Source organism: Mobula hypostoma, unplaced genomic scaffold (genome assembly GCF_963921235.1).
Source record: "Mobula hypostoma unplaced genomic scaffold, sMobHyp1.1 scaffold_42, whole genome shotgun sequence".
In the NCBI taxonomy this organism is placed as follows: Eukaryota; Metazoa; Chordata; class Chondrichthyes; order Myliobatiformes; family Myliobatidae; genus Mobula; species Mobula hypostoma.
The window spans coordinates 1,500,054-1,527,814 of NW_026948219.1; the positions used below are offsets into that span (position 1 = coordinate 1,500,054).

General features: G+C 45.0%; 1 protein-coding gene across 2 annotated transcripts; it reads left to right on the forward strand.

Annotated features, from left to right (window-relative positions):
* The first annotated feature begins 964 nt into the window (after positions 1–964).
* LOC134341944 (zinc finger protein 227-like) lies at positions 965–12,381 on the forward strand. Of its 2 annotated transcripts, XM_063039896.1 has the most exons (3): positions 965–996; positions 2,955–3,119; positions 10,515–12,381. In XM_063039896.1, exon 3 carries the CDS (start codon positions 10,852–10,854, stop codon positions 11,890–11,892), a length of 1,041 nt encoding a protein of 346 aa, XP_062895966.1. In that variant the 5' UTR covers positions 965–996; positions 2,955–3,119; positions 10,515–10,851; the 3' UTR covers positions 11,893–12,381. The 2 variants fall into 2 exon arrangements, with proteins under 2 accessions (XP_062895966.1, XP_062895967.1); XM_063039897.1 differs by lacking the exon at positions 965–996 and having other exon boundaries at positions 2,865–3,119.
* Positions 12,382–27,761: the final 15,380 nt, after the last annotated feature.

Here is a 27,761-nt window from a genome sequence, read left to right on the forward strand (position 1 = left end):
CCCGCTCCGTTTTTATTCAAATATTTCCCCCATTCCATCTCAGTTCTGAAGGAAGGTTCAAGGGGAAACGTCGACTGTTGACTCTTTTCATAGTCATAGTCATACTTTTTTGATCTCGAGGGAAATTGGTTTTCGTTACAGTTGCACCAACCAATAATAGAGTATAAATATAGCAATATAAAACCATAAATAGTTAAATAATAATATGTAAATTATGCTAGGAAATAAGTCCAGGACTAGCCTATTGACTCAGGGCGTCTGACTCTCCAAGGGAAGAGTTGTAAGGTTTGATCGCCACAGGCAGGAATGACTTCCTATGAGGCTCAGTTTTGCATCTCGGTGGAATGAGTCCCTGGCTGAATATACTCCTGTGCCCAACCAGTACTTTATGTAGTGGATGGGAGACATTGTCCAAGACGGCATTGTCGATAGATGCTGCCCGGCCTGCTGAGTTCCGCCAGCATTTTTTTTGTGTGGCTCTGGATTTCCGGCATCTGTAGACTTTCTCGTGGTTGTAATTAACCTCTCCATTGTCCCACGGGCCTCCGGCCACTGGAGGCGCTGTTTCGTCCTCCGGCCGCTGGCAGCGCTGTGTGGCCCTCCGGCCACTGGTGGAGCTGTGTGGACCTCCGGCTACCGGCGGTGATTTGTAGCGCTCTGGGTGCCGACCGCAGCTGTCGCCGGCAGCGGTGAGTACGGATCTGATCCCGGTATTGTGTGAATTGGAACCCTGCTGCAGTGGGAAAGGCCTGGGACCGTGTTCTCCCGGACGGCTGAAGGCTCCGGGCTCTCCGGTCCCGCAGCCCCGGTTTTAGCTTTGCGCCCGAGCCCGGGCTGTGAGATCCGTTCGTTGTGGTTCCCAGGCTGGGAGGGGGTTTGTCTGATCTGTATCCAAGGGTCTCTGCAGTTCCTCGCAGTCACGGGCAGAGTAATTACCATGCAAAAGCGTGAAGTGTCCGGTTGGGAAACTTTCTATGGTGTGGTGATTAAAAATTGGTGAGGGCCAAATTTCATATGCCAAAGTTCTTATTGTTTGTTCTAATTTTGTCATTTTAGGATCTTTGGTGCAGTAGTATGTACTATTCATTCACTATATGTGTATTGCTAGAGGATCATCAGTAATGATCCTAGATTTCTTCCCCACATGGTTCCCTCTGCTCATTCCCTGCCCATCTTGTTCAACCTTTGTCCTGTCTCCCCATCCCTCCCCACTTCAGTGATATGCATCAACCATCTGGGTCAACCTCAGTCCACCCTGTGTCCCACCTCCTCAATGTTATATATCAGCAATCTTTCTTCTAAACTTTGTCTGCATTGTGAAGTGTTTTTTTACACGTTTGGCCTCGCTGAGTTATTTCCAGAATCAGTTTTTGTTAGCTGGAATGCCAGAGGGTCATCAGGTACCAGTTGTGTTGTGCATTGGTGTGGAGGTGCTGGTTTTTGAACTGTGACTGGCTGACACACTGCAGCATTTTCCTGTCAGCAAAGAGTACTGGGAGAGTTGGTGCTTGGGCTATAATCCTGTGATCGGCATTCCAGGCATATGGTACTGTCGGTGTTCTGGATTTGACTTTGGTTAGTGCTTCTACAGATGGGACTGGATGTTCATCCTTCTGCAATGAAGCAGAAGTTTCGAGCAGCTGGACATTGGTTGTGGGGAAATCCCGGATAGCACCACCCAGTCTGAGATGTGGGGACGATATGTGAGGCTCTGAGGGTTGGTCAGTGACAGGTTCAGCTGTGTGACCCTGTGAGGTTGGGTCCTGGGATATCACAGTTTTAGATCCAAGTAAAATGGACCCAGGGATCAATCTGCCAGGGTTTCTGAGGTGTTGAGCATGTATTTCCCATCTTGGATCAAATGTATGTTTCTGGAGTTCCTTTGGAAGCCATGCTGTTGATCTGAGGAGGGAATGAGTTTGTATTCCATCCCTCACAAGGACAGGCTGTGATTAAATGGGCTGTTCTGTGTTTGCACCAGTAGAAATAGACCTGGGGGGTTCAGTGTTCGAACTGTGATTGGAAATTCTTCCTCACTGTCACCTGTCTGTCGGACAGTGGAAATCAAACAGAAACTCAATTTGCTGGAGATCTGCACTAAATTCTGAATCCATCCTGGCAAGATTGTGAACCTGAATCATTAAATTTGTTGCTCTCCCCACAGCAGTTCCTTACCTGTTGAGCGATTCTGGTGATTCCAGTTTCTTTTTATTACATTCACTCTGGAAAGGTTTAAATTTCCTGATTGTCTGTTGTACTTGGGAATGTGTTCAGTGCAGTTGTTGCATACAAGGTTCACATGAATAATCTCAGGAATGATCGGTTTTATGTATGAGGAGCATTTGATAGTTATGGGGCTGTGCTGAATGGAGTTCAGACGGGGTGGTGAAAGGGGAGGTGGTTAAGTAAACCTACTGAATGCTGAAAAGCCTGGATACAATGGACATTGAGAGGATATTTCCATTAGATGGAGAGTCTGTGATCTGACAGCACAGTCTCAGAATAAAGATGCTTCCCTTTAAAACTGAGATGAGAAAAATTTCTTCAGCCAAAAGATGGCTGATCTGTGGAATTTGTCGCCACAGAGGGTGGCTGAGGCTGTCATTTGGGTATATTCAGGGCAGATTAAAATATTCATGATTGCTAAGTAGCTTCAGGGTTACAGGAGGAAGGCGGGAATATGGTGTTGGAATAAATCTCAGCCGTGGTTGAATGATGGAGCAGACTCGATGGATCGAATCACCTAATTCTGTTCCTGTGTCTTATATCTTACCATGACTGAATGATGACTCCTTCCTATCCCTTATCAGGTTTTGTGACGTGTCAGGGATAATTACAGATTTGTTCACTGAGATCATTATATTTGTCTTCAATGTTTAGATTTCAGTGAGCAGAAATATTTTGTTCTCCTTTGTATTGTTAACATGTTTCATTATCTTTCATTTTGAAGTTAGACCTGTGGTGAGAGATTTATTGGAACAAAAGCCCACAACTGGAAGCAAACCACGACTGAAGATGAGGGAACAGCAGCAAATGAACCAGCCCGAGGACTGAGAGCATCAACTGGAGAGAACCCTTCTGACTCAGGGTTTCCATTGATTCAGTCCGGAGCAAGTTCGGTGAGTCTCATTTACTCAAACACTGGTCCTTTAGACATTACATATCTGTACAAAATAAGGTAGGGAATAGTTGTGGTGAGACTGAATGTGCCCAGAAATACCAGTTACGCCTCTGTCAGACCCAGTTGCAATCACTCCAGGTCTGGTAATGTACTGTCAGTATCCCAGCTCTTTAAACTCACTCACATTCCCTCAGTGTTTGCTCATTTAAAGAACTTGCATCTTCTGAAGTAGCTTTTGGTCGGTTCTGAGTGTGGAGAGGGAAAGAGGGGTGTTTATATTACTATCTTGCAAAAAGAAGTAATTGTTTGAAATTACTTGCTGCAAACTCACTCCCCATACCCTGTACATTCTCAACCAGATTATTGACATAGATGACAATTAACAATGGGTGTAACCCTGGGGAGCTCTATGAGACACGGACCTGGACTCCAATAACCAGCCTCCCATCATCACCATCTGCTTCCTACCATCTAGCTGTTCCTAGACTCTGGGCTCTGTGACAAACACAATGTTAGCAGCAAGATTAGACAGTGATTAATATAAAGAGAGATTTGTTGCTTCCTGAAAGCTGTCTGATGCAACGGACGAGATCCTCTCTTGCTTCCAACTTAATCTGCCTAGGACCACTCCTCCTGGGTCACACTGTGTCTGATAACCCACACATCTCCAACCTCCCTCCACCCCGCCAATAGCCCCACAACTTTCCCACCATTTACCCCACACCCGTACACGTAAACAGATCCACGTCACCGACATCCACTCTCACAGCTTGGGGACCACAACTAACTGATCCTACATTCCCAGCCCAGACTGTCCAGCTGTCCGGCTCGGTCCCAGCCCTTTCCCACTGCAACCGCTCTTCGATTTACACAAACCCGAGATCAGACCCTTCCTCATCGCCGCCCAACCAGGAGAACCGCCGGCAACAGCTGGGGTCGGCCCTGTGCTGTGATTTGCAGGAGGTCCCCACGGCGCCACCAGTGGCCGGAGGTCGGAGGGACAACGTCGAGGATCTGGCTGTTCGGTTCTTTCACTGTGACACCCCCGAACTCTGCATTAACTCCATCCAGCCAAACCTGGACCAACTTTAACGCCCAACAAATATCATTCCTCTCAGCGATCAGCTATCGTGAATGATTCACTCACTTTAGAGGAAGGGGTACCTACACTTTCGGGGTGTTTAGATTGCCGGGAGACAAGGACTGCAGGGATGAGAGGTCTTCTGTTAACTGATACGAACCTGTCTTTACCCTGCTGGCAATTCCGGTTTATATCAGTAAAACTGTTGTTTCTGAAAATACTAAACAACAAGACACTGCACTGACTGACCCACCCCAGACCAGATCACCCCGGAAAGTCCTCCTCAGAAACGGTGGGGTTTTGTGACCCAACTCGAGACAAGCACCACACCGCCCACTCTACGGACAACATGGCAGAGTAGGGTATCTTGCAGGGGACTTTAAGTCACACAATGTTGGATTCATTGATGAAAACCGTCGTTTCCTTTGTTCACCCCCTGATATCATAAAAAATGTCCATCAAAAAGTTTTTGAATACAAACTCTCACCCACATGTGACGTCATTCTGTTGCCCCTACATAAAACCATAAAATATACTGTAGGAGCAAAATTAGGCCATTTGGCCCATCGCACCTGCTCTGCCATTTAATCATGCCTGTTCCATTTTTCCTCTGTCCCAGTCTCCTTCCTTCTCCCCGTAAACCGTCACCCATCAGGAATCTAGCAACCTCTGCCTTTGATATCCATAAATACCTGGCCTTCACAGCTGCCCGTGGCAAAGGATTCCACAGATTCACCACTCTCTGACTGAAGAATTCCCCCTTATCTCCTTTCTAAAAGAACGCCCCTCTACCCCCTTTAATCTGAAGCTGCGTCCTCTGGTCATGGACTCTCCCAATACAGGAAATATCCTCTCCACATCCACTCAATCAAGGCCATTCACCATTCAATAGGATTCAATGAAATCATCCTTCATTCCTCTGAATACAGGTCCAGAGCCATCAAATGCTCTTTCTATGACAGGCCATTCAATTCTGCACTCATTTTCGTAAACCTGCTTTGAACTCTCTCCAGTGTCAGTGCATCCTTTCTGAGATAAGGGGCCCAAAACTGCTGAGAACAATCCAAGAGCTTTATAAAGTCTCAACATTACATCCTCACTGTTATATTTTAGTCTCCTTGAACTGAATGCAAAAATCACATTTGCCTTCCTCACCACAGACTCGACCCACAAATTAACCTTCAGTGAATCCTGCACAAGGACTTCCAATTCCATTTGCAGCTCAGATTTTTTGTACATTCTCTCCATTTAGAGAATAGTCAACCCTTTCATTTGGTACTAGAATGTACAATCATCACAGCAATATTTGATTCTGCGCTTCACTCTCCCTGGATTACAATTATTAAATATTAAAAATATTAAAAATAGTTAAAATTAGTAAATATTAAAAATTTAAATTATAAATCATAAATAGAAAATAGAAAAATGGGAAGTAAGGTCGTGTAAAAAAAACTGAGAGGCAGGTCCGGATATTTGGAGGGCACGGCCCAGATCCGGGTCAGGATCCGTTCAGCAGCCTTATCACAGTTGGAAAGAAGCTGTTCCCAAATCTGGCCATACGAGTCTTCAAGCTCCTGAACCTTCTCCCGGAGGGAAGAGGGACAAAAAGTGTGTTGGCTGGGTGGGTCGTGACCTTGATTATCCTGGCAGCACTGCTCCGACAGCGTGCGGTGTAAAGTGAGTCCACGAATGGAAGATTGGTTTGTGTGATGTGCTGCACCGTGTTCACGATCTTCTGCAGCTTCTTTCGGTCTTGGACAGGACAACTTCCATACCAGGTTGTGATGCACCCTAGAAGAATGCTTTCTACGGTGCATCTATAAAAATTAGTGAGGTTTTTAGGGGACAGGCCAAATCTCTTTAGTTTTCTCTGCAAGTCAAGGCGCTGGTGGGCCTTCTTGGCAGTGAACTCTGCTTGGTTGGACCAAGTCAGGTCATTTGTAATATTGACCCTGAGGAACTTAAAACTTTTGACCTGTTGCACTTGCGCACCACCGATGTAAATTGGGTCGTGCGGTCCGCTACTCCTTCTGAAGTCAACAACCAATCCCTTTGTCTTGCTGACGTTGAGGGATAGGTTATTGTCTTCACACCATGCCACCAGGTTCTTAATTTCCTCTCTGTACTTAAACTCATCATTTCCCGACATACGTCCTACAATTGTTGTGTCATCAGCAAACCTATATATTGAGTTTGATGGAAACTTGGCTACACAATTGTGGGTGTACAGTGAGTACAGCAGTTTTCCCTTGAGGAAACGATGCTGACTCAGGCCTATTGTATCTTGTGCCTCCAAGTCCCCTGAACTCACATCCTTATCAATCGACTCCAACATCTTCCTAACCACTGTCAGATTCACTGGCCAGTAGTTTCCTTTCTTCTGCCTCTCTCCCTTCTTGATGAGTGGAGTGACATTTGCAATATTCCAGTCTTCCAGAACCATTCCTGAATTTAGTGGTTCTTGAAGGATCATTGCTAATGCCTCCACGATCTCTCCGGCCACCTCTTTCAGAACTCTGGGTGTAAACCATCTGACCCAGGTAGCTTTTCTGCCTTCAGACCTTCAGTTTCCAAAGAACCTTCTGTCTTGTTGTGGTCCCTTCTGTGCAGGTCCCACCTTCCCTGGAAGACAGCCATGGAACCAAAAATCTTATCCTCTCCCCTTCCCTCCCCCCTCCAATGCCTGATGTCACGCATGGGTTTGCTACACCGGGGTCTGACGTCACGTCCACTTCCTTACGTCTGCGGGTTTGTTTCTCATGGTTGTTTAGTTTAATCTTTCTTCCATTCAGACAAGGGAGTGAGATCCAGATCTGTCACGTCCTCTCATTGTGGGTGGGCATTTTTTATTCATTGACTTCATTCCACTGTTACAAATTGCCGAAGTGTCGCCAATGTTTCGAGGTATATAGCCCTATTATTCCAAGAAGGAAGCCGTTTCTGTTTTTCTGGGCTTCTCAAACATTTGTACACTTCAGTGAAATCTCCCTCCAGAAGTTCCAGATGAGAAGCTCAGTCTGTCTAATATTTCCACACAATTAAAGTGGGGAATCGTTTATTATTGTCATGTACCGAGGTTCAATGAAAATCTTGTCTTGCAAACCATCATCTCAGATCCACACATTACAACAGTAGATTATGATAAAACATTAACAGTGTGTAACAAAGCAATGTGGTTACAGAGAAAATCCACTGCAGGTAGACATGGTGCAAGGTCACATCTAGTTACATTATGAAGTCAAGAGTCTACCTTATAATGCTGAGGAATATTCAGTTTGCTTATAACAGCAGAATGGAAAATATCCCAAGGTCTGGGGGTATGTTTTCTGTTTTTTCGTTTTCATTTATCTTCGACCCGAGGGGTGGTTGAGAATGAAGAATGTCTGGTCTGGGGTTCTGGGAATGTTTAATTGGATTATTAGATTATGAAGACACACAGTCGTCTTTTATTGTCATTTAGTAATGCATGCATTAAGAAATGAAACAGTATTTCCTCCGGTGTGATATCACAAAACACAGGACAGACCAAGACTGAAAAAACTAACAAAACCACGTAATTATAACATATAGTTACAACAGTGCAACAATACCATAACTTGATGAAGAACAGTCCGTGGCTCAGTAAAAAGTTCAAAGTCTCTCGAGTGAGTGAGTGAGTCCGTGGAGGGGAGGCTTGTTTCCATGATGTGCTCAGCTGTGTCCACAGTTCTCTGCTGTTTCCTGAAGTCAACAGAAGAGAGTAGCCGTACAAAGGTGTGAAGTATCTGGATGGGATACTCTTTATGGTATAAACTTAAATTGGCCGGACCAATAACCACACCACAAACAGTTCTTTACTTTATCCTTTTCATCAGTTTATTTGTTTGAACTGAGCCGGTGAGAAGCTCAGAGCCGAGCATCAGAGAGACAGAACTCCTCTCCCTCTGGCGGCTCGTGACGAACCTTTGTCTAACATGCAGAAATGTTACAATTTATAGAACTAGCAAAACAAAGAGGACTTTAGTTCAACTGGTATTCCCACCTTGTCCGTTGGAGCAAAACTTAATTTCTGAGATAAGAGAGTCCACTAAATCAGGGTTTTAATAACAAATGAACGTTCTGTCCAATCCTTATCAGTTATTCTCTTTTGTTAGACATGGGAGGGAACTTAGTTCAATTCGTGTCTCATGAGAACTCAACTCTACGTAATGTTCCCAAGAGACATCTGTGAGTCGTTAATCTAAACAAGCTGCAAGCAGATTCCTCAGTGAAGGACAAAACAGAAATTTGCACACTATCCAGAACAGAGCACACATAATTTCACACTTAAATTTTAACCCATTATTTACAAGAGTCCAAGAATCATTTCTTATTTCACCCAATCCCCTTAAAACTTCATCACCAGAGTATGGAAGCAGATGGATCTTCCCCTCCGACTGGAAGCCTGTGACTAGTTGTTTGTCATCTATATCAGTTATCTGGATGATATGGTGGTTAACTGGATCAGCAAATTTGTGGATGACACCAAGATTAGTGGTGTAGTGGACAGCGAGGAAGACTATCATATCTTGCAGTGACATCTGGACCCACTGGAAAAATGGGTTGAGAAATGGAAAATGGAATTTAATGCAGACAAGTGTGAAGTGTTGCACTTTAGTAGGACCTACCAGGGTAGGTCTTACACAGTGACTGGTAGGGCACCGAGAAGTGTTGTAGAAGAAATGAATCTGAGAATACAGGTCTATATTTCACTGAAAGTGGTGTCACAGTTTGATAGGGATGGAAAAAAAGATTTTGGGACATTGGCGTTCATAAACCAAATTACTGAGTACAAGAGATGGATGTTATGTTGGTGTTGTACAAGACATTGGTGAGACCTAATTTGGAGTGTTGGGTCCAGTTTTGGTCACTGTTACGTACCCCGTAACTGGGTTGCCAAACCAGCAGAAATGGATCACTCAGTTGGAGTCTGGATTACTGGAACTAAGAAAGTTTTATTAAAGGAATAAGCAACACAGTACCCTAATAGTAAGGATATAAATGCAACAGGTTAGCAATGAATAAACACACATGTACACAGGACTAGGATAATAGGATCAATCAAGCTCTACCGCAGTCTAGGGGTAAAATGATCAATCACAAGTGACAGAGTTCAATTTAGTTCATTTCACAGTAATCACTTTTGTGCCGTTGAAGAGAGAGAGAGAACGAATGAATATTCAAATCGGATTCCAAACAGACCTTCGATATTCCTCGCAGTTAGCTTTCGGGCGAGCCCTTTGTAATGTCTTCTGAGGTCACCGACTGTGACCCCTCCGTTTCAGACACGATCGTTCTTCTGCGGTGAACCTAGCACCCAGGCAAGGGCGGACACACACACCTGGTTCCTGCCGACCGTAACTTTCCACCCTGTGCGTCTATGGCTGGTCCTGTGACCAGCCCTCCAAAACTCCCACCGACTTGTGGGGGCGCACCGCTTCCAGGGTCTCGTTACCTCGTGGTGTCGTGAGTGGTGTCCGTTGCCTTAGCAAACCTGTCCCTTTTTATCCCCCCTATTGGGGTATCGCCTGTCCATCAGACTTCAAAAAGTTCAGGGTTCAAAGCAGCCGGTCTTGACAATACTCAGACCGGTGTCTCCTTCCATTAAACTCTCTCGTCTCTTCATTAACATTTCCAAATGTTGCTCCATTGTCTTACTTATCTCTCCTCCTGAAGACAGGTGGCAGATCAACTGACGATCCCACTGCTGATAGCACAGGACAGTCAACATCTCAGTCTATGCACACCTTTGTCACATCACCAACCTGCAGGAAGATGTGAAAGAGGTTGAAAGAGTTCAGGGAAAATTCGCAAGGATGTTGCCAGGTCTGGAGGACTTGGGTTATAAGGAGAGATTGAACAGGATGGGGCTTTATTCCTTGGAATGTAAAAGATTGAGGGGAGATTTGATGCAGGTGTGCCAAAATTATGAGGGTTATAGTTAGGGTAAATGCAAGCTGGCTTTTTCCACTGAGATTTGGTGGGACTACAACCAGAGGCCACAGATTAAGGGTGACATTGAAACATGAAGGGGAACATGAGGGGAAACTTTTTCACACAGATGGTCATCCAGGTGTGGAATGAGCAGACAGTCCAACTGGTGCATGCGAGCTCAATTTCAACATGTAAGAGGTTTGTATAGGTACCTGGATGGTACGGGTACGGGGGTAGGTAGTTTAAATAGTTCAACACAAACTAGATGGGCCAAAGGGCCTGTTTCTGTGTTGTACTTTTCTATGACTCTGTGACAAGAACATGAAATAATATTAATATTCATTTAATTCCTTTTAACAGCTGTGCAGACCAACCATTCATCTGGGCAGAAGATGTTTTCATGGCTTTAAAACTGTGGCACTTTATATTGACAGTAGATCAAAGAAAATCCCAGCTGTACATCAACAAAGGGGGGAACCCATTCACCTGCTGAGACAATGGGAATGGATTCAGTCGGTCATCTCAGCTGAAGGTGCATCAGCAAGTTCACACTGGGACAAGGCCATTCACCTTTTCTGTGTGTGAGAAGGGATTCAGTCGGTCTTCCCACCTGTGGACACACCAGTCTGTTCACACTGAGCAGAGGCTGGTCATCTGCTGAATTTGTGGGGAATGTTTCACTCGGTTATCTGACCTAATGGCTCACCAGCGAGTTCACACCGGGGAGCGGCCGTTCACCTGCTCAGACTGTGGGAAGGGATTCACTAAATCATGTAAACTGAAGGTACATCAGCGAGTTCACACTGGAGAGAGGCCGTTCACCTGCTCAGACTGTGGGAAGGGATTTACTGTATCATCTCAGTTACTGAGACACCAGTCAGTTCACACTGGGGAGAGGCCATTCACCTGCTCAGACTGCGGGAAGGGATTCATTCAGTCATCTCATCTGAAGGCACACCAGCGAGTTCACACCAGGGAGAGACCATTCACCTGCTCAGTCTGTGGGAAGGGATTCACTTGCTCATTTAATCTGAAGGTACATCAGCGAGTTCACACTGGGGATAGGCCGTTCACCTGCTCAGACTGTGGGAAGGGATTCAAACTGTTCACTCACCTACTGACACATCAGCGAGTTCACACTGGGGAGAGACCATTCACCTGCTCAGACTGTGGGAAGGGATTCATTCAGTCATCTCAACTGAAGGTACATCAGAGAGTTCACACCAGGGAGAGACCATTCACCTGCTCAGTCTGTGGGAAGGGATTCACTTGCTCATTTAATCTGAAGGTACATCAGCGAGTTCACACTGGGGATAGGCCGTTCACCTGCTCAGACTGTGGGAAGGGATTCAAACTGTTCGCTCACCTACTGACACATCAGCGAGTTCACACTGGGGAGAGGCCGTTCACCTGCTCAGACTGTGGGAAGGGATTCACTCAGTCATATCAACTGAGGGTACATCAGCGAATTCACACTGGGGTGAGGCCGTTCACCTGCTCAGTGTGTGGGAAGGGATTCACAAAGTCATCTGCTGTACTGAGACACCAGTCAGTTCACACTGGGGAGAGGCCATTCATCTGCTCAGTGTGTGGGAAGGGATTCGTAGATTCATCTCAACTGAAGGTACATCAGCGAGTTCACACCGGGGAGAGGCCATTCACCTGCTCAGACTGTGGGAAGGGATTCACTTGCTCATCTCATCTACTGAGACACCAGTCAGTTCACACCAGGGAGTGACCATTCACTTGTTCAGTCTGTGGGAAGGGTTTCAATTGGTCATTTCACCTGCTGACACACAGGGAAATGGCCGTTCACCTGCTCTGTCTGTGGGAAGGGATTCATTCAGTCATCTCAACTGAAGGAACATCAGCAAGTCCACACTGGGAAGGGGCCGATCAGCTGCTCAGACTGTGGGAAGAAATTCTCTCAGCCAAATCAACCAATTGTGCATCACTGAGTTCACACTGGGGAGAGGCCGTTCACCTGCTGTGAACGTGGTGAAGTATTTACGGTGGACATGGACTGTGCCTTTAAATGAGAGAGAAAAACTGTCTGCAGTACTGCTGCCTGCTTCTTGGTTGCCATGGTGAGAGAGAGGCGGAGTTATGTGATGGACGGTTCGATGTTCACAGTTGCTTCTTGGTTGCCATGGTGAGAGAGAGGCGGAGTTATGTGATGGACAGTTCAATGTTCACAGTTGCTTCTTGGTTGCCATGGTGAGAGAGAGGCGGAGTTATAGAAACATAGAAACATAGAAAATAGGTGCAGGAGTAGGCCATTCGGCCCTTCGAGCCTGCACCGCCATTTATTATGATCATGGCTGATCATCCAACTCAGAACCCAGCCTTCCCTCCATACCCCCTGACCCCTGTAGCCACAAGGGCCATATCTAACTTCCTTTTAAACATAGCTAATGAACTGGCCTCAACAGTTTGCTGTGGCAGAGAATTCCACAGATTCACCACTCTCTGTGTGAAGAAGTTTTTCCTAACCTCGGTCCTAAAAGGCTTCCCCTCTATCCTCAAACTGTGACCCCTCGTTCTAGACCTCCCCAACATCGGGAACAATCTTCCTGCATCTAGCCTGTCCAATCCCTTTAGGATCTTATACGTTTCAATCAGATCCCCCCTCAATCTTCTAAATTCCAACAATCTCTTTTAGCCATGTCTCTGTGATCCCAACTATATCATAATCATTAATAACAATCTGCACTTTCAATTCATCCACCTTATTACGAATGCTCCTTGCATTGACACATAAAGCCTTCAGGCACTCTTTTACAACTCTCTTAGCCCTTTTTAATGCTTGCCCTGGATTTGTCGGCCTGCCACTTTTACTTTTCCCCTTTGTACTTTTTGCTTCTACGCTCACTTTACACCCCTCTGTCTCTCTGCACTGGTTCCCATCCCTCTGTTGTGAACTAACCTCCTCACACCTAGCCGCTTTAATTTGATTCCCACCCCCCAACCATTCTAGTTTAAAGTCACCTCAGTAGCCCCCGCTAATCTCCCTGCCAGGATATTGGTCCCCCGAGGTTATGTGATGGACAGTTCAATGTTCACAGTTGCTTCTTGGTTGCCATGGTGAGAGAGAGGCGGAGTTATGTGATGGACAGTTCGATGTTCACAGTTGCTTGGTTGCCATGGTGAGAGAGAGGCGGAGTTATGTGATGGACAGTTCGATGTTCACAGTTGCTTCTCGGTTCCCATGGTGAGAGAGAGGCGGAGTTATGTGATGGACAGTTCGATGTTCACAGTTGCTTGGTTGCCATGGTGAGAGAGAGGCGGAGTTATGTGATGGACAGTTCGATGTTCACAGTTGCTTCGTAGCGTGTTTATTTAAACAAGGTCAGATGACTCTCCCAGAGACACACAGTGGGACACCGGTTAAGGCGACCAGTCAGTGAAAGGAGGCCAGTGACAGAGGAGTCACTGGGTGGAACTTTCGAGTGCCCACAAGCGAGGGTTGAGGATCGATCAGGGGAATTGATCAGTGGCTGTCATGGTGTGTGGAAGGGCTGACCCTGTGGAGGCTACCGGTGTGTCTACCCTTGCCTGGGTGGTAGTTTACCCTCGAAGATGGTCCCCTTAGTGATAACCTGCGTTTGGCTAACTCGAGAGTGGATTCGGAGCCTGAGGATGGAAGATCAACGGGACCTGTTTACTCGTTCTTCTCCCAGTGTGGTTTTCACCTTGGATTACAAATACCTTCCTCACACACACCAATTCCGTGGATTGAACTGAACTTCCTTACATCACTATCGTGAGACTTTAACTCTTGCCACTCGAGCTTGAGTGTGTTTGGGAATTATATTTACATACATATATATGCATAACACTACTAACTTTTGATTTACCTGGATTAAGTTACTATATTAACTAGATACTAATATATAGTGTTTTTTAATATCAAAACCAGACTCCAGGTGTGCTCTATTGCTGCTGGTTCATTTAGACCGTTACGTGTACGTAAACAGATTCATTCAGTGTGTCCTTATGACACACCACCAGGTTCACACCGGGGAGGGGGTGTTCACCTGCTGTGAATGTGGGAAGCGATTCACTCAATAATCTAACCTTATGTAACTCTCCCTCGGCTAGCAGCTTAATATAGGGGGTGATAGCTCCCCAGCTCGGCCAGACTTAAGAAATCTCGTTTGGGTGGATGCTGCGCAATGTGTCCCCTGTTACAAAATCAGTACCCCGAAATAACAAACAGTACACAATATGTGATTAAACAATTGAGCTTCATAATTCTTACTTTGACTATTGGGTTAGTGAAGAAAACAAGAAAAAGGGTCCACTCTCTCCATCCGCGTCTTCTCATCTCTCCCCAGCAAAAGACCACGAAAATCTCTCTTCCAGACTCACAAGGAAGAACATTTCTGTCATTGGATACCCCGCACTCCAAAACCCTGTTATCTCTATTCGTAACCTAAACATTGCTGCTACAGAGAAACCATTACCTCAGCAGTGATACATTGCAGAGAGGCCATTACATGAACAGTGAAACCTTACAGCATGTTACACTTGTGACACACTGCTGGCTTCACACCGGGGAGAAAGTTTCAATAAGCTTCATGCTAGATATTTGTCTGTCGCCATTGCTGAATGCAATTTCGAGAGTGACTGTCTCCACTCTGAGGGTGGTGAATGTCTGTAAATCCCCACCACAGAGGGTGGTGAAGACTTAGTGATTAAACATAGAAAACATAGTAATAGGTGCAGGAGTAGGCCATTCGGCCCTTCGAGCCTGCACTGCCATTTATTATGATCATGGCTGATCATCCAACTCAGAACCCCGCCCCAGCCTTCCCTGCATACCCCCTGACCCCTGTAGCCACAAGGGCCATATCTAACTCCCTCTTAAACATTGCCAATGAACTGGCCTCAACAGTTTCCTGTGGCAGAGAATTCCACAGATTCACCACTCTCTGTGTGAAGAAGTTTTTCCTAATCTCGGTCCTAAAAGGCTTCCCCTCTATCCTCAAACTGTGACCCCTCGTTCTGGACCTCCCCAACATCGGGAACAATCTTCCGGCATCTAGTCTGTCCAATCCCTTTAGGATCTTATACGTTTCAATCAGATCCCCCCTCAATCTTCTCAATTCCAACGAGTACAAGCCCAGTTCATCCAGTCTTTCTTCATATGAAAGTCCTGCCATCCCAGGAATCAATCTGGTGAACCTTCTTTGTACTCCCTCTATGGCAAAGATGTCTTTCCTCAGATTAGGGGACCAAAACTGCACACAATACTCCAGGTGTGGTCTCACCAAGGCCTTGTACAACTGCAGTAGTACCTCCCTGCTCCTGTACTCGAATCCTCTCGCTATAAATGCCAGCATGCCATTCGCCTTTTTCACCGCCTGCTGTACCTGCATGCCCACTTTCAATGACTGGTGTATAATGACACCCAGGTCTCGTTGCACCTTCCCTTTTCCTAATCGGCCACCATTCAGATAATAATCTGTTTTCCTATTTTTGCCACCAAAGTGGATAACTTCACATTTATCCACATTAAATTGCATCTGCCATGAGTTTGCCCACTCACCCAACCTATCCAAGTCACCCTGCATCCTCTTAGCATCCTCCTCACTGCTAACACTGCCACCCAGCTTCGTGTCATCCGCAAACTTGGAGATGCTGCATTTAATTCCCTCATCCAAGTCATTAATATATATTGTAAACAACTGGGGTCCCAGCACTGAGCCTTGCGGTACCCCACTAGTCACCGCCTGCCATTCTGAAAAGGTCCCGTTTATTCCCACTCTTTGCTTCCTGTCTGCTAACCAATTCTCCACCCACACCAATACCTTACCCCCAATACCGTGTGCTTTAAGTTTGCACACTAATCTCCTGTGTGGGACCTTGTCAAAAGCCTTTTGAAAATCCAAATATACCACATCCACTGGTTCTCCCCTATCCACTCTACTAGTTACATCCTGAAAAAATTCTATGAGATTCGTCAGACATGATTTTCCTTTCACAAATCCATGCTGACTTTGTCCGATCATTTCACCGCTTTCCAAATGTGCTGTTATCACATCCTTGATAACTGACTCCAGCAGTTTCCCCACCACCGACGTTAGGCTAACCGGTCTATAATTCCCCGGTTTCTCTCTCCCTCCTTTTTTAAAAAGTGGGGTTACATTAGCCACCCTCCAATCCTCAGGAACTAGTCCAGAATCTAACGAGTTTTGAAAAATTATCACTAATGCATCCACTATTTCTTGGGCTACTTCCTTAAGCACTCTAGGATACAGACCATCTGGCCCTGGGGATTTATCTGCCTTCAATCCCTTCAATTTACCTAACACCACTTCCCTACTAACATGTATTTCACTCAGTTCCTCCATCTCACTGGACCCTCTGTCCCTTACTATTTCTGGAAGATTATTTATGTCCTCCTTAGTGAAGACAGAACCAAAGTAATTATTCAATTGGTCTGCCATGTCCTTGCTCCCCATAATCAATTCACCTGTTTCTGTCTGCAGGGGACCTACATTTGTCTTTACCAGTCTTTTCCTTTTTACATATCTATAAAAGCCTTTACAGTCCGTTTTTATGTTCCCCGCCAGTTTTCTCTCATAATCTTTTTTCCCCTTCCTAATTAAGCCCTTTGTCCTCCTCTGCTGAACTCTGAATTTCTCCCTGTCCTCAGGTGAGCCACTTTCTCTGGCTAATTTGTATGCTACTTCTTTGGAATTGATACTATCCCTAATTTCTCTTGTCAGCCAAGGGTGCACTACCTTCCTTGATTTATTCTTTTGCCAAACTGGGATGAACAATTGTTGTAGTTCATCCATGCAACCTTTAAATGCTTGCCATTGCATATCCACCGTCAATCCTTTAAGTGTCATTTGCCAGTCTATCTTAGCTAATTCACGTCTCATATCTTCAAAGTTACTCCTCTTTAAGTTCAGAACCTTTGTTTCTGAATTAATATGTACAGGTAAGAGAAATTAAAAATAGTATAAATACTGGAGTCATGATGATCATGATGAAATCTGCTGGACAGAGACATATATACACATGCTGCCCTCCATAATTCAAAGAGATTGACGGATAAGGTTGCAGGGTGACAGAATGTGGCAGGAGCACTTGGAACTAAAAACTAATCCCTACCGGGAGGAAACAGCACCTGTTCTTTCCGCACTGTTCTCCAGCAGTTTAAGGACTAAGTCCAGCCGGAAGATAACTCACAAGTGCTCTTGAAAGTCAAGTATTAACCCTACTTGCCAACAACCAAGCATTGCCATCCTTGTCCCCTTCATGATAGCTTATGAAGAAGCATATGACTTCCCTCCCAGAGATGATAGGTGTTTGTGCACTCGACTCTTGAATGCTTGCACCCCATCATCGCAGATGTTTCCAACCACAGCATCTGGAAGGCTCTTCCAAATTCTGATAGCACAGTGAAGGAAGCTTCTATCCAGTGTGTGGGTTCTCGCATCAGGCATAGAAACAGCCTGTGCAGGCATAGACAAACTTGATCGTCTGGTGCGCCGTCTCTCATAAGATGAAGGCAGCATAGCGTGAGGGTCTGCAGGGCTGTGGCTGGCGGGCATTTTGTATATTCTGCATTGTGCATTTTCATCTACACCTATAATCCTGGGAGCCTTTCTCTGAATGGAATCAAGCTGGCTGAGGCCACTCTGTGAGGCATTCATCCATGATAAGCATACTCCATGATATTTCATAACAGGGCTTTGAAAACCGTGGCTCTGCCCTCTTTGTCTAATTTGGATGCTATTTTCCACAGAGCTCCAAGCCTTTGTCCAGCCATGTATGAAATAGTGGAAAGGAGTTTATCCCATACCAACGTGCTGTCAATATTGACACCAAGGATTTTACAGTTCCCAAAATACAGGTCGGGGTTAGTTGGACTTCTCTTCCTGGACATCATCATCGCCTTGCACTTAGTAGGCTCAAAAGTGACATTCCAGTCGTCTGCCCAGGCTTTCATCCTGTCAAGATCCCTATTCAGGCCTGCTGTCACTGTATTACTCTCTCCTGCTCTAATTGAAGAGGCTTCTCTTGAATTCTCTGCAGATGGAGCAGGGTCAGAAACCAGAGGTGGGTCTGCACAGGGCAGAGTTTGGGGCTCTGGATGATGGTCGGGGTAAGAATGTATGATGAGGAGAAGGGAATCAGCAGCGGGGCGTGGCAATGAATGACAAAGTAGCAACATTTGGAAGCTGACTGGCAGAGAAAGTCTTTCGGTTTTCTGACTGATGATACAAACAATACCCATGGTGATGTGCTCCACTGATTGAGGAACATCTGTTGGTTGGGAATGGTTTTATCTATTGAGGGAGTTGATCCTGCTTGTATTGATTATCACATAATTGTTAATATTTTGACTGTAAAACTGGATCAGGCTTGAATTTATGGTGCCTTTATGATGTGATAGAGGGCATTCATGGTTTGTATTTTAAAGCAAGATTTTGGTGAATGATATATGCCATTTGATTGTCCCTTTGTAAGTAATCAGTTTGAGTTAAACTGCTACAGGATTGTGTCTGGTTTCTCTTGGCATTTTCTGCACTTACTGCTTAATGAAATATAAGCATCTTAATGAAGAATTCCACCATATTATGGTCACTCTTACCCAAGGGGCCTCTCACGACAAGATTAATAATTAACCCTTCCTCATTGCTCAAAACCCAGTCCAGAATAGCCTGCTCTCTGGTTGGTTCCCCGTCATGTTGGTTCAGAAAACCATCCCGCATACATTCCAAGAAATCCTCTTCCTCAGCACCTTTACCAATTTGGTTCACCCAATCTACATGTAGATTGAAGTCACCCATTATAACTGCTGTTCCTTTATTGCACACATTTCTAATTTCCTGTTTAATACCATCCCCGACCTCACTACTACTGTTAGGTGGCCTGTACACAACTCCCACCAGCGTTTTCTGCCCCTTAGTGTTATGCAGCTCTACCCATATCGATTCCACATCTTCCCGGCTTATGCACTTCCTTTCTATTGCGTTATTCTCCTCTTTAACCAGCAACGCCACCCCACCTCCTTTTCTTTCATGTCTATCCCTCCCGAATATTGAATAACCCTGAATGTTGAGCTCCCATCCTTGGTCACCCTGGAGTCATGTCTCTGTGATCCCAACTATATCATAATCATTAATAACAATCTGCACTTTCAATTCATCCACCTTATTACGAATGCTCCTTGCATTGACACACAAAGCCTTCAGGCGCTCTTTTACAACTCTCTTAGCCCTTATACAATTATGTTGAAAAGTGACAATCTCTTGAAATCAGTATTTATAACTGCCACAAATTCCTAGAATCATTGACAGCGAAAATTACAGAACAATCAGTCTTATAAGTCACATAATAAAGATTTTGTTGAGAATTGTTCTGAGTCGAATTAAAAACAAATTAAGACAGAAAATTCTAAACTGCAATATGGGTTTATTGAGGATAGAGGAAATAGGAACACAATTTTCATACTATGAATGCTTTCCGAAAGGGCAGTTGAATATGAAAATGATGTCTTTTTATGTTTTATCGATTTCACTAAAGCATTCGACAAAATGAAACATGATAAAATATTTCAAATTCTCGCTAAACTAAACACTGACTGAAGGGACCAACAACTGCTTCAAAATTTATATTGGAATCAAACAGCGGAGGTAAAAATTGATGATAATATAAGCAGTTGGACTAAAATTAAAGGAGCAGTTAGACAGGGATGCGTTGCCTCACCAGAAATATTTGATATCTATAATGAAGTGATTCTCAGAGAAATAGAAGACATAGATGGGATAAAAATTGGTGGTGTATCAGCAATATAAGATATGCAGACGATACTACCCTAACAGCAAGTGCTGCAGAAGACCTACAAATCCTCCTAGACAAATTAATACAAACAAGTGCAGATCTTGGTCTAACCATCAACTGTAAAAAAACAAATGTATGGTAATATCAAAACAACAGGATACCCCCGACTGCCAATTATACATGTCCAATGTCATGTCCAACCAATCTAATAGAGTCTCTCGAGGAAGTTATTAGGAAAGTGGATGAAGGCAAGGCAGTGGATGTTGTCTACATGGACTTTAGCAAGGCACTTGACAAAGTCTCATATGGGAGGTTGGTCAAGAAGGTTCAGTCACTCAGCATTCAAGATGAGATAGTAAATTGGATGAGACACTGTCTTTGGGAGAAGCTAGAGTGTGGTAGCAGATGGTTGCCTCTCTGACTGGAGGCCTGTGACTAGTGGTTTGCCGCGGGGATCGGTGCTGGATCTGTTGTTGTTTGTCATCTAGATCAGTAATCTGGATGACAGTTAGACATTGGTGAGGCCTAATTTGGAGTATTGTGTGCAGTTTTATCACCTACCTACAGGAAAGATGTAAAAGAGATTGGAAGAGTTCAGAGAAATTTCACAAGGATGTTGCCAGGTCTGGAGGACTTGGGTTATAAGGAGAGATTGAACAGGTCAGGGCTATATTCCTTGGAAGATCGAGGCGAGATTTGATGGAGGTGTGCCAAAATTATGAGGGTTATAGATGGGGTAAATGCAAGCTGGCTTTTTCCACTGGGATGGGGTGGGACTACAACCAGAGGCCATGGATTAAGGGTGAACGGTGAAACATGAAGGGGAACATGAGGGGAAAATATTTCACACAGATGGTCATCCAGGTGTGGAATGAGCAGACAGCCGAACTGGTGCATGCGAGCTCAATTTCAACATTGAAGAGGTTTGTATAGGTACCTGGATGGTAGGGGTACGGGGGTAGACAGTTAAAATAGTTCAACACAAACTAGATGGGCCAAAGGGCCTGTTTCTGTGTTGTACTTTTCTATGACTCTGTGACAAGAACATGAAATAATACTGATATTCATTTAATTCCTTTTAACAGCTGTGCAGACCAACCATTCATCTGGGCAGAAGATGTTTTCATGGCTTTAAAACTGTGGTACTTTAAATTGACAGTAGATAAAAGAAAATCCCAGCTATACGTCAACAAAAGGGGGAACCCATTCATCTGCCCAGACAGTGGGAATGGATTCAGTCGGTCATCTCAACTGAAGGTACATCAGCAAGTTCACACTGGGACGAGGCCATTCCCCTGTTCTGTGTGTGAGAAGGGATTCAGTCGGTCTTCCCACCTGTGGACACACCAGTCAGTTCACATCGAGCAGAGACTGGTCATCTGCTGAATTTGTGGGGAAGGATTCACTCGGTTATCTGACCTAATGGCTCACCAGCGAGTTCACATCGGGGAGCGGCCGTTCACTTGCTCAGACTGTGGGAAAGGATTCACTGTGTCATCTCAGTTACTGAGACACCAGTCAGTTCACACTGGAGAGTGGCCATTCACTTGCTCAGTGTGTGGGAAGGGATTCACTCAGTCATGTAACCTGAAGATACACCAGCGAGTTCACACTGGAGAGAGGCCATTCACCTGCTCAGACTGTGGGAAGGAATTCACTTGCTCATTTAATCTGAAGGTACATCAGCGAGTTCACACTGGGGAGAGGCCATTCACCTGCTCAGACTGTGGGAAGGAATTCACTGAGTCATATCAACTGAAGGTACATCAGCGAGTTCACTCTGGGGAGAGGCCGTTCACCTGCTCAGACTGTGGGACGGGATTCACTCAGTCATATCAACTGAAGGTACATCAGCGAATTCACACTGGGATGAGGCTATTCACCTGCTCAGTCTGTGGGGAGGGTTTCACAAAGTCATCTGCTGTACTGAGACACCAGTCAGTTCACACTGGGGAGAGGCCATTCACCTGCTCCGTTTGTGGGAAGGGATTCGTAGAGTCATTTGAACTGAAGGTACATCAGCGAGTTCACACTGGGGAGAGGCCGTTCACCTGCTCAGACTGTGGGAAGGGATTCATTCAGTCATCTCATCTGAAGGCACATCAGCGAGTTCACACCGGGGCGAGACCGTTCACCTGCTCAGTCTGTGGGAAGGGCTTCACTTGCTCACCTCATCTACTGAGACACCAGTCAGTTCACATCAGGGAGTGACCATTCACTGGCTCAGTCTGTGGGAAGGGATTCAATTGGTCATTTCACCTACTGACACACAAGGAAATGGCCGTTCACCTGCTCTGTCCGTGGGAAGGGATTCATCCAATCATCTCAACTGAAGGAACATCAGCGTGTTCACACTGGGGAGAGGCAGATCACCTACTGTGAATGTGGTGAAGGATTTGTGGTGGACATGGACTGTGCCTTTAAATAAGAGAGAGAGAAAAACTGTCTGCAGTACTGCTGCCTGCTTCTTGGTTGCCATAGTGAGAGAGAGGCGGAGTTATGTGATGGACAGTTCATGTTCACAGTTGCTTCTTGGTTGCCATAGTGAGAGAGAGGCGGAGTTATGTGATGGACAGTTTGATGTTCACAGTTGCTTCTTGGTTGCCATGGTGAGAGAGAGGCGGAGTTATGTGATGGACAGTTCGATGTTCACAGTTGCTTCTTGGTTGCCATGGTGAGAGAGGCGGAGTTATGTGATGGACAGTTCAATGTTTACAGATGCTTCCTGGTTGCCATGGTGAGAGAGGGGCGGAGTTATGTGATTGACAGTTCGATGTTCACAGTTGCTTCTTGGTTGCCATGGTGAGGGAGAGGCGGAGTTATGTGATGGACAGTTCAATGTTTACAGATGCTTCCTGGTTGCCATGGTGAGAGAGGGGCGGAGTTATGTGATTGACAGTTCGATGTTCACAGTTGCTTCTTGGTTGCCATGGTGAGGGAGAGGCGGAGTTATGTGATGGACAGTTCGATGTTCACAGTTGCTTCTTGGTTGCCATGGTGAGAGAGAGGTGGAGTTATGTGATGGACAGTTCGATGTTCACAGTTGCTTCGCAGCGTGTTTATTTAAGCAAGGTCAGATGACTCTCCCAGAGACACACAGTGGGACACAGGTTACGACGACCAGTCAGTGAAAGGAGGCCAGTGACAGAGGAGTCACTGGGTGGAACTTTCGAGTGCCCACAAGCGAGGGTTGAGGATCGATCAGGGGAATCGATCAGTGGCTGTCATGGTGTGTAGAAGGGCTGACCCTGTGGAGGCTACCGGTGTGTCTACCCTTGCCTGGGTGGCAGCTTACCCTCGAAGATGGTCCCCTTAGTGATCAGCTGTGTTTGGCTAACTCGAGAGTGGATTTGGAGCCTGATGACCTGTTTACTCGTTCTTCTCCTGGTGTGGTTTTCACCGTGGATCACAAATACCCTCTCTCACACACCAATTCCGTGGATTGAACTGAACTTCCTTACATTACCATAGTAAGACTTTAACTCTTGCCACCCAAGCTTTAACAAGTTTGGGAAGTATATTTATACACATATATATGCGTAACACTGCTAACTTTTGATTTACCTGGTTTAAGTTACTATATTAAATAGTTACTAATAAATAGTGGTTTTTAACATCAAAAGCAGACTCCAGGTGTGCTCTATTGCTGCTGGTTCATTTAGACCATTGTGTGTACTTAATAGTAACATAGAAAATAGGTGCTGGAGTAGGCCATTCAGCCCTTCGAGCCTGCACCGCCATTCAGTATGATCATGGCTGATCATCCAACACAGAACCCTGCACCAGCCTTCCCTCCATACCCCCGATCCCTTTAGCCACAAGGGCCATATCCAACTCCCTCTTAAACATAGCCAATGAACCAGCCTCAACTGTTTCCTGTGGCAGAGAATTCCACAGATTCACCACTCTCTGTGTGAAGAAGTTTTTCCTAATCTCGGTCCTAAAAGGCTTCCCCTCTATCCTCAAACTGTGACCCCTCGTTCTGGACTTCCCCAACATCGGAAACAATCTTCCTGCAATCTTCCTAGATTCATTCAGTTGTCTATCCTTATGACACACTACCAGGTTCACACCGGAGAGAGGCTGTTCACCTGCTGTGAATGTGGGAAGCAATTCACTCAGTCATCTAACCTTATGTAACTCTCCCTTCGGCTAGCAGCTTAATACAGGGGGTGACAGCGCCCCAGCCCGGTCAAACTTAAGAAATCTCGTTTGGGTGGATGCTGTGCAATGTGTCCCCTTTTACAAATCAGTACCCTGAAATAACAAACAGTACATAATGTGATAAAACAATTGAGCTTCATAATTCTTACTTTGAGTATAGGGTTAGTGAAGTAAACAAATAAAAGAGAAAGGGCCCACTCTCTCCCTTCGCGTCTTCTCATCTCTCCCCAGCAAAAGACCACGAAAATCTCTCTTCCAGACTCACAAGAAAGAACATTTCTGTCATTGGATACCCTTCCCTCCAAAACATTGTTATCTCTAGTCATAACCTAAACATTGCTGCTACAGAGAAACCATTACCTCAGCAGTGATACATTGCAGAGAGGCCATTCCATGAGCAGTGAAACCTGACATCATGTTACACTTGTGACACACTGCCGGGTTCACACTGGGGAGAAAGTTTCAATCAGCTGCATGCTGGATATTTGTCCATCACCGTTGCTGAATGTTATTTCGAGAGTGACTGTCTGTGCTGAACTCTGCAATTATTGCTGCTGCTCACCACACCCAGTTCTGCGCCCTGGTCACTGGGCATGGGAGGAGTTTCTTCTGCTGCACATTCACCTTTAATGGGACTGGAATTTAATAGTCTGTATCTGAGACAAATAAATCCGTTTATTTTAAACTCTGTCTCCAGTACTTAGTGAATTTATAACACAACTAGTGTACAGTAGAGAGTCAACTCAGGCTGACTGGACACTGCCAGTGATTCAGTTCCATGACAGTCCTTTTAAATCCTCCCCTGTCGTTCACCTCTCACTCTCTCTGTGATGATGGGTTCCAAGCAGTTACCACTCTGTGGGTTTTTTTTATTAAATGCAATTGTGAACAATAGCCAGATCAGAAATGCTGATCAAGTCAACTAGTTCCCAAAGAGAACTCTGATAGGCCAATCAGAAGGTTCACTGCTGCTCAGCGATAGAATATATAAAAAAAAACATATGGACAGGTAAGAAACATTAAAACATAGTAGAAATACTGGAGTTATGATCATCCTGATGAAATCTGCTGGAGAGAGACATTTATACACATGCTACCTTCTATAATTCAAAGAGATTGAAGGATAAGGTTGCAGGGTGACAGAATGTAACACTTGGAACTGAAAACTAATCCCCACTGGGAGAAAACAGCACCTGTTCTTTCCGCACTGTTCCCCAGCAGTTTAAGGACTAAGTCCAGCCGGAAGATAACTCACAAGTGCTCTTGAAAGTCAGGTATTAACCCTACTTGCCAACAACCAAGCATTGCCATCCTGGTCCCCTTCATGATAGATTATGAAGAAGCATATGACTTCCCTCCCAGAGATGATAGGTGTTTGTGCACTCGACTCTTGAAGGCTTGCACCCCATCGTCGCAGATGTTTCCAACCACAGCATCTGGAAGGCTGTCCCAAATTCTGATAGCACAGTGAAGGAAGCTTCTATCCAGTGTGTGGCTTCTCGCATCAGGCATAGAAACAGCCTGAGCAGGCATAGACAAACTTGATCGTCTGGTACGCCGTCTCTCATAAGATGAAGGCAGCATGGCGTGAGGGTCTGCAGGGCTGTGGCTGGCGGGCATTTTGTATATTCTGCATTGTGCATTTTCATCTACACCTATAATCCTGGGAGCCTTTCTCTGAATGGAATCAAGCTGGCTGAGGGAACTCTGTGAGGCATTCATCCATGATACTTTGTACCTGGGCTTTGTAAACCATGGCTGTGCCCTCTTTGTCTAATTTGGATGCTACTTTCCACAGAGCTCCAAGCCTTTGTCCAGCCATGTATGAAATAGTGGAAAGGTGTTTATCCCATACCAACGTGCTGTCAATATTGACACCAAGGATTTTGCAGTTCCCAAAATACAGGTCGGGGTCAGATGGATTTCTCTTCCTAGACATCACCAACCCTTGCACTCAGTAGGCTCAAAGGTGATATTCCAGTCGTCTGCCCAGGCTTTCATCCTGTCAAGATCCCTATTCAGGCCTGCTGTCACTGTATTACTCTCTCCTGCTCTAATTGAAGAGGCTTCCCTTGAATTCTCTGCAGATGGAGCAGGGTCAGAAACCAGAGGCACGTCTGCAGAGGGCAGAGTTTGGGGCTCTGGACGATGGTTGGGGCAAGAACATATGATGAGGAGAAGGGAATCAGCAGCGGGGTGTGTCAACTGATGACAGAGTAGCAACATTTGGAAGCTGACTGGCAGAGAAAGTCTTTCGGTTTTCTGACTGATGATACAAACAAGACCCATGGTGATGTGCTCCACTGATTGAGGAACATCTGTTGGTTGGGAATGATTTTATCTATTGAGGGAGTTGTTCCTTCTTGTATTGATTATCACATAATTGTTAATATTTTGACTGTAAAACTGGATCAGGCTTGAATTTATGGTGCCTTTATGATGTGATAGAGGGCATTCATGGTTTGTATTTTAAAGCAAGATTTTGGTGAATGATATATGCCATTTGATTGTACCTTTGTAAGTAATCAGTTTGAGTTAAACTGCTACAGGATTGTGTCTGGTTTCTCTTGGGATTTTCTGCACTTACTGCTTAATGAAATATAAGCATCTTAATGAAGAATTCCACCATATTATGGTCACTCTTACCCAAGGGGCCTCTCACGACAAGATTAATAATTAACCCTTCCTCATTGCTCAAAACCCAGTCTAGAATAGCCTGCTCTCTAGTTGGTTCCTCGTCATGTTAGTTCAGAAAACCATCCCGCATACATTCCAAGAAATCCTCTTCCTCAGCACCTTTACCAATTTGGTTCCCCCAATCTACATGTAGATTGAAGTCACCCATTATAACTGCTGTTCCTTTATTGCACACATTTCTAATTTCCTGTTTAATACCATCCCCGACCTCACTACTACTGTTAGGTGGCCTGTACACAACTCCCACCAGCGTTTTCTGCCCCTTAGTGTTATGCAGCTCTACCCATATCGATTCCACATCTTCCCGGCTTATGCACTTCCTTTCTATTGCGTTATTCTCCTCTTTAACCAGCAACGCCACCCCACCTCCTTTTCTTTCATGTCTATCCCTCCTGAATATTGAATAACCCTGAATGTTGAGCTCCCATCCCTGGTCACCCTGGAGCCATGTCTCTGTGATCCCAACTATATCATAATCATTAATAACAATCTGCACTTTCAATTCATCCACCTTGTTACGAATGCTCCTTGCATTGACACACAAAGCCTTCAGGCGCTCTTTTACAACTCACTTAGCCCTTATACAATTATGTTGAAAAGTGACAATCTCTTGAAATCAGTATTTATAACTGCCACAAATTCCTAGAATCATTGACAGCGAAAATTACAGAACAATCAGTCTTATAAGTCACATAATAAAGATTTTGTTGAGAATTGTTCTGAGTTGAATTAAAAACAAATTAAGACAGAAAATTCTAAACTGCAATATGGGTTTATTGAGGATAGAGGAAATAGGAACACAATTTTCATACTATGAATGCTTTCCGAAAGGGCAGTTGAATATGAAAATGATGTCTTTTTATGTTTTATCGATTTCACTAAAGCATTCGACAAAATGAAACATGATAAAATATTTCAAATTCTCGCTAAACTAAACACTGA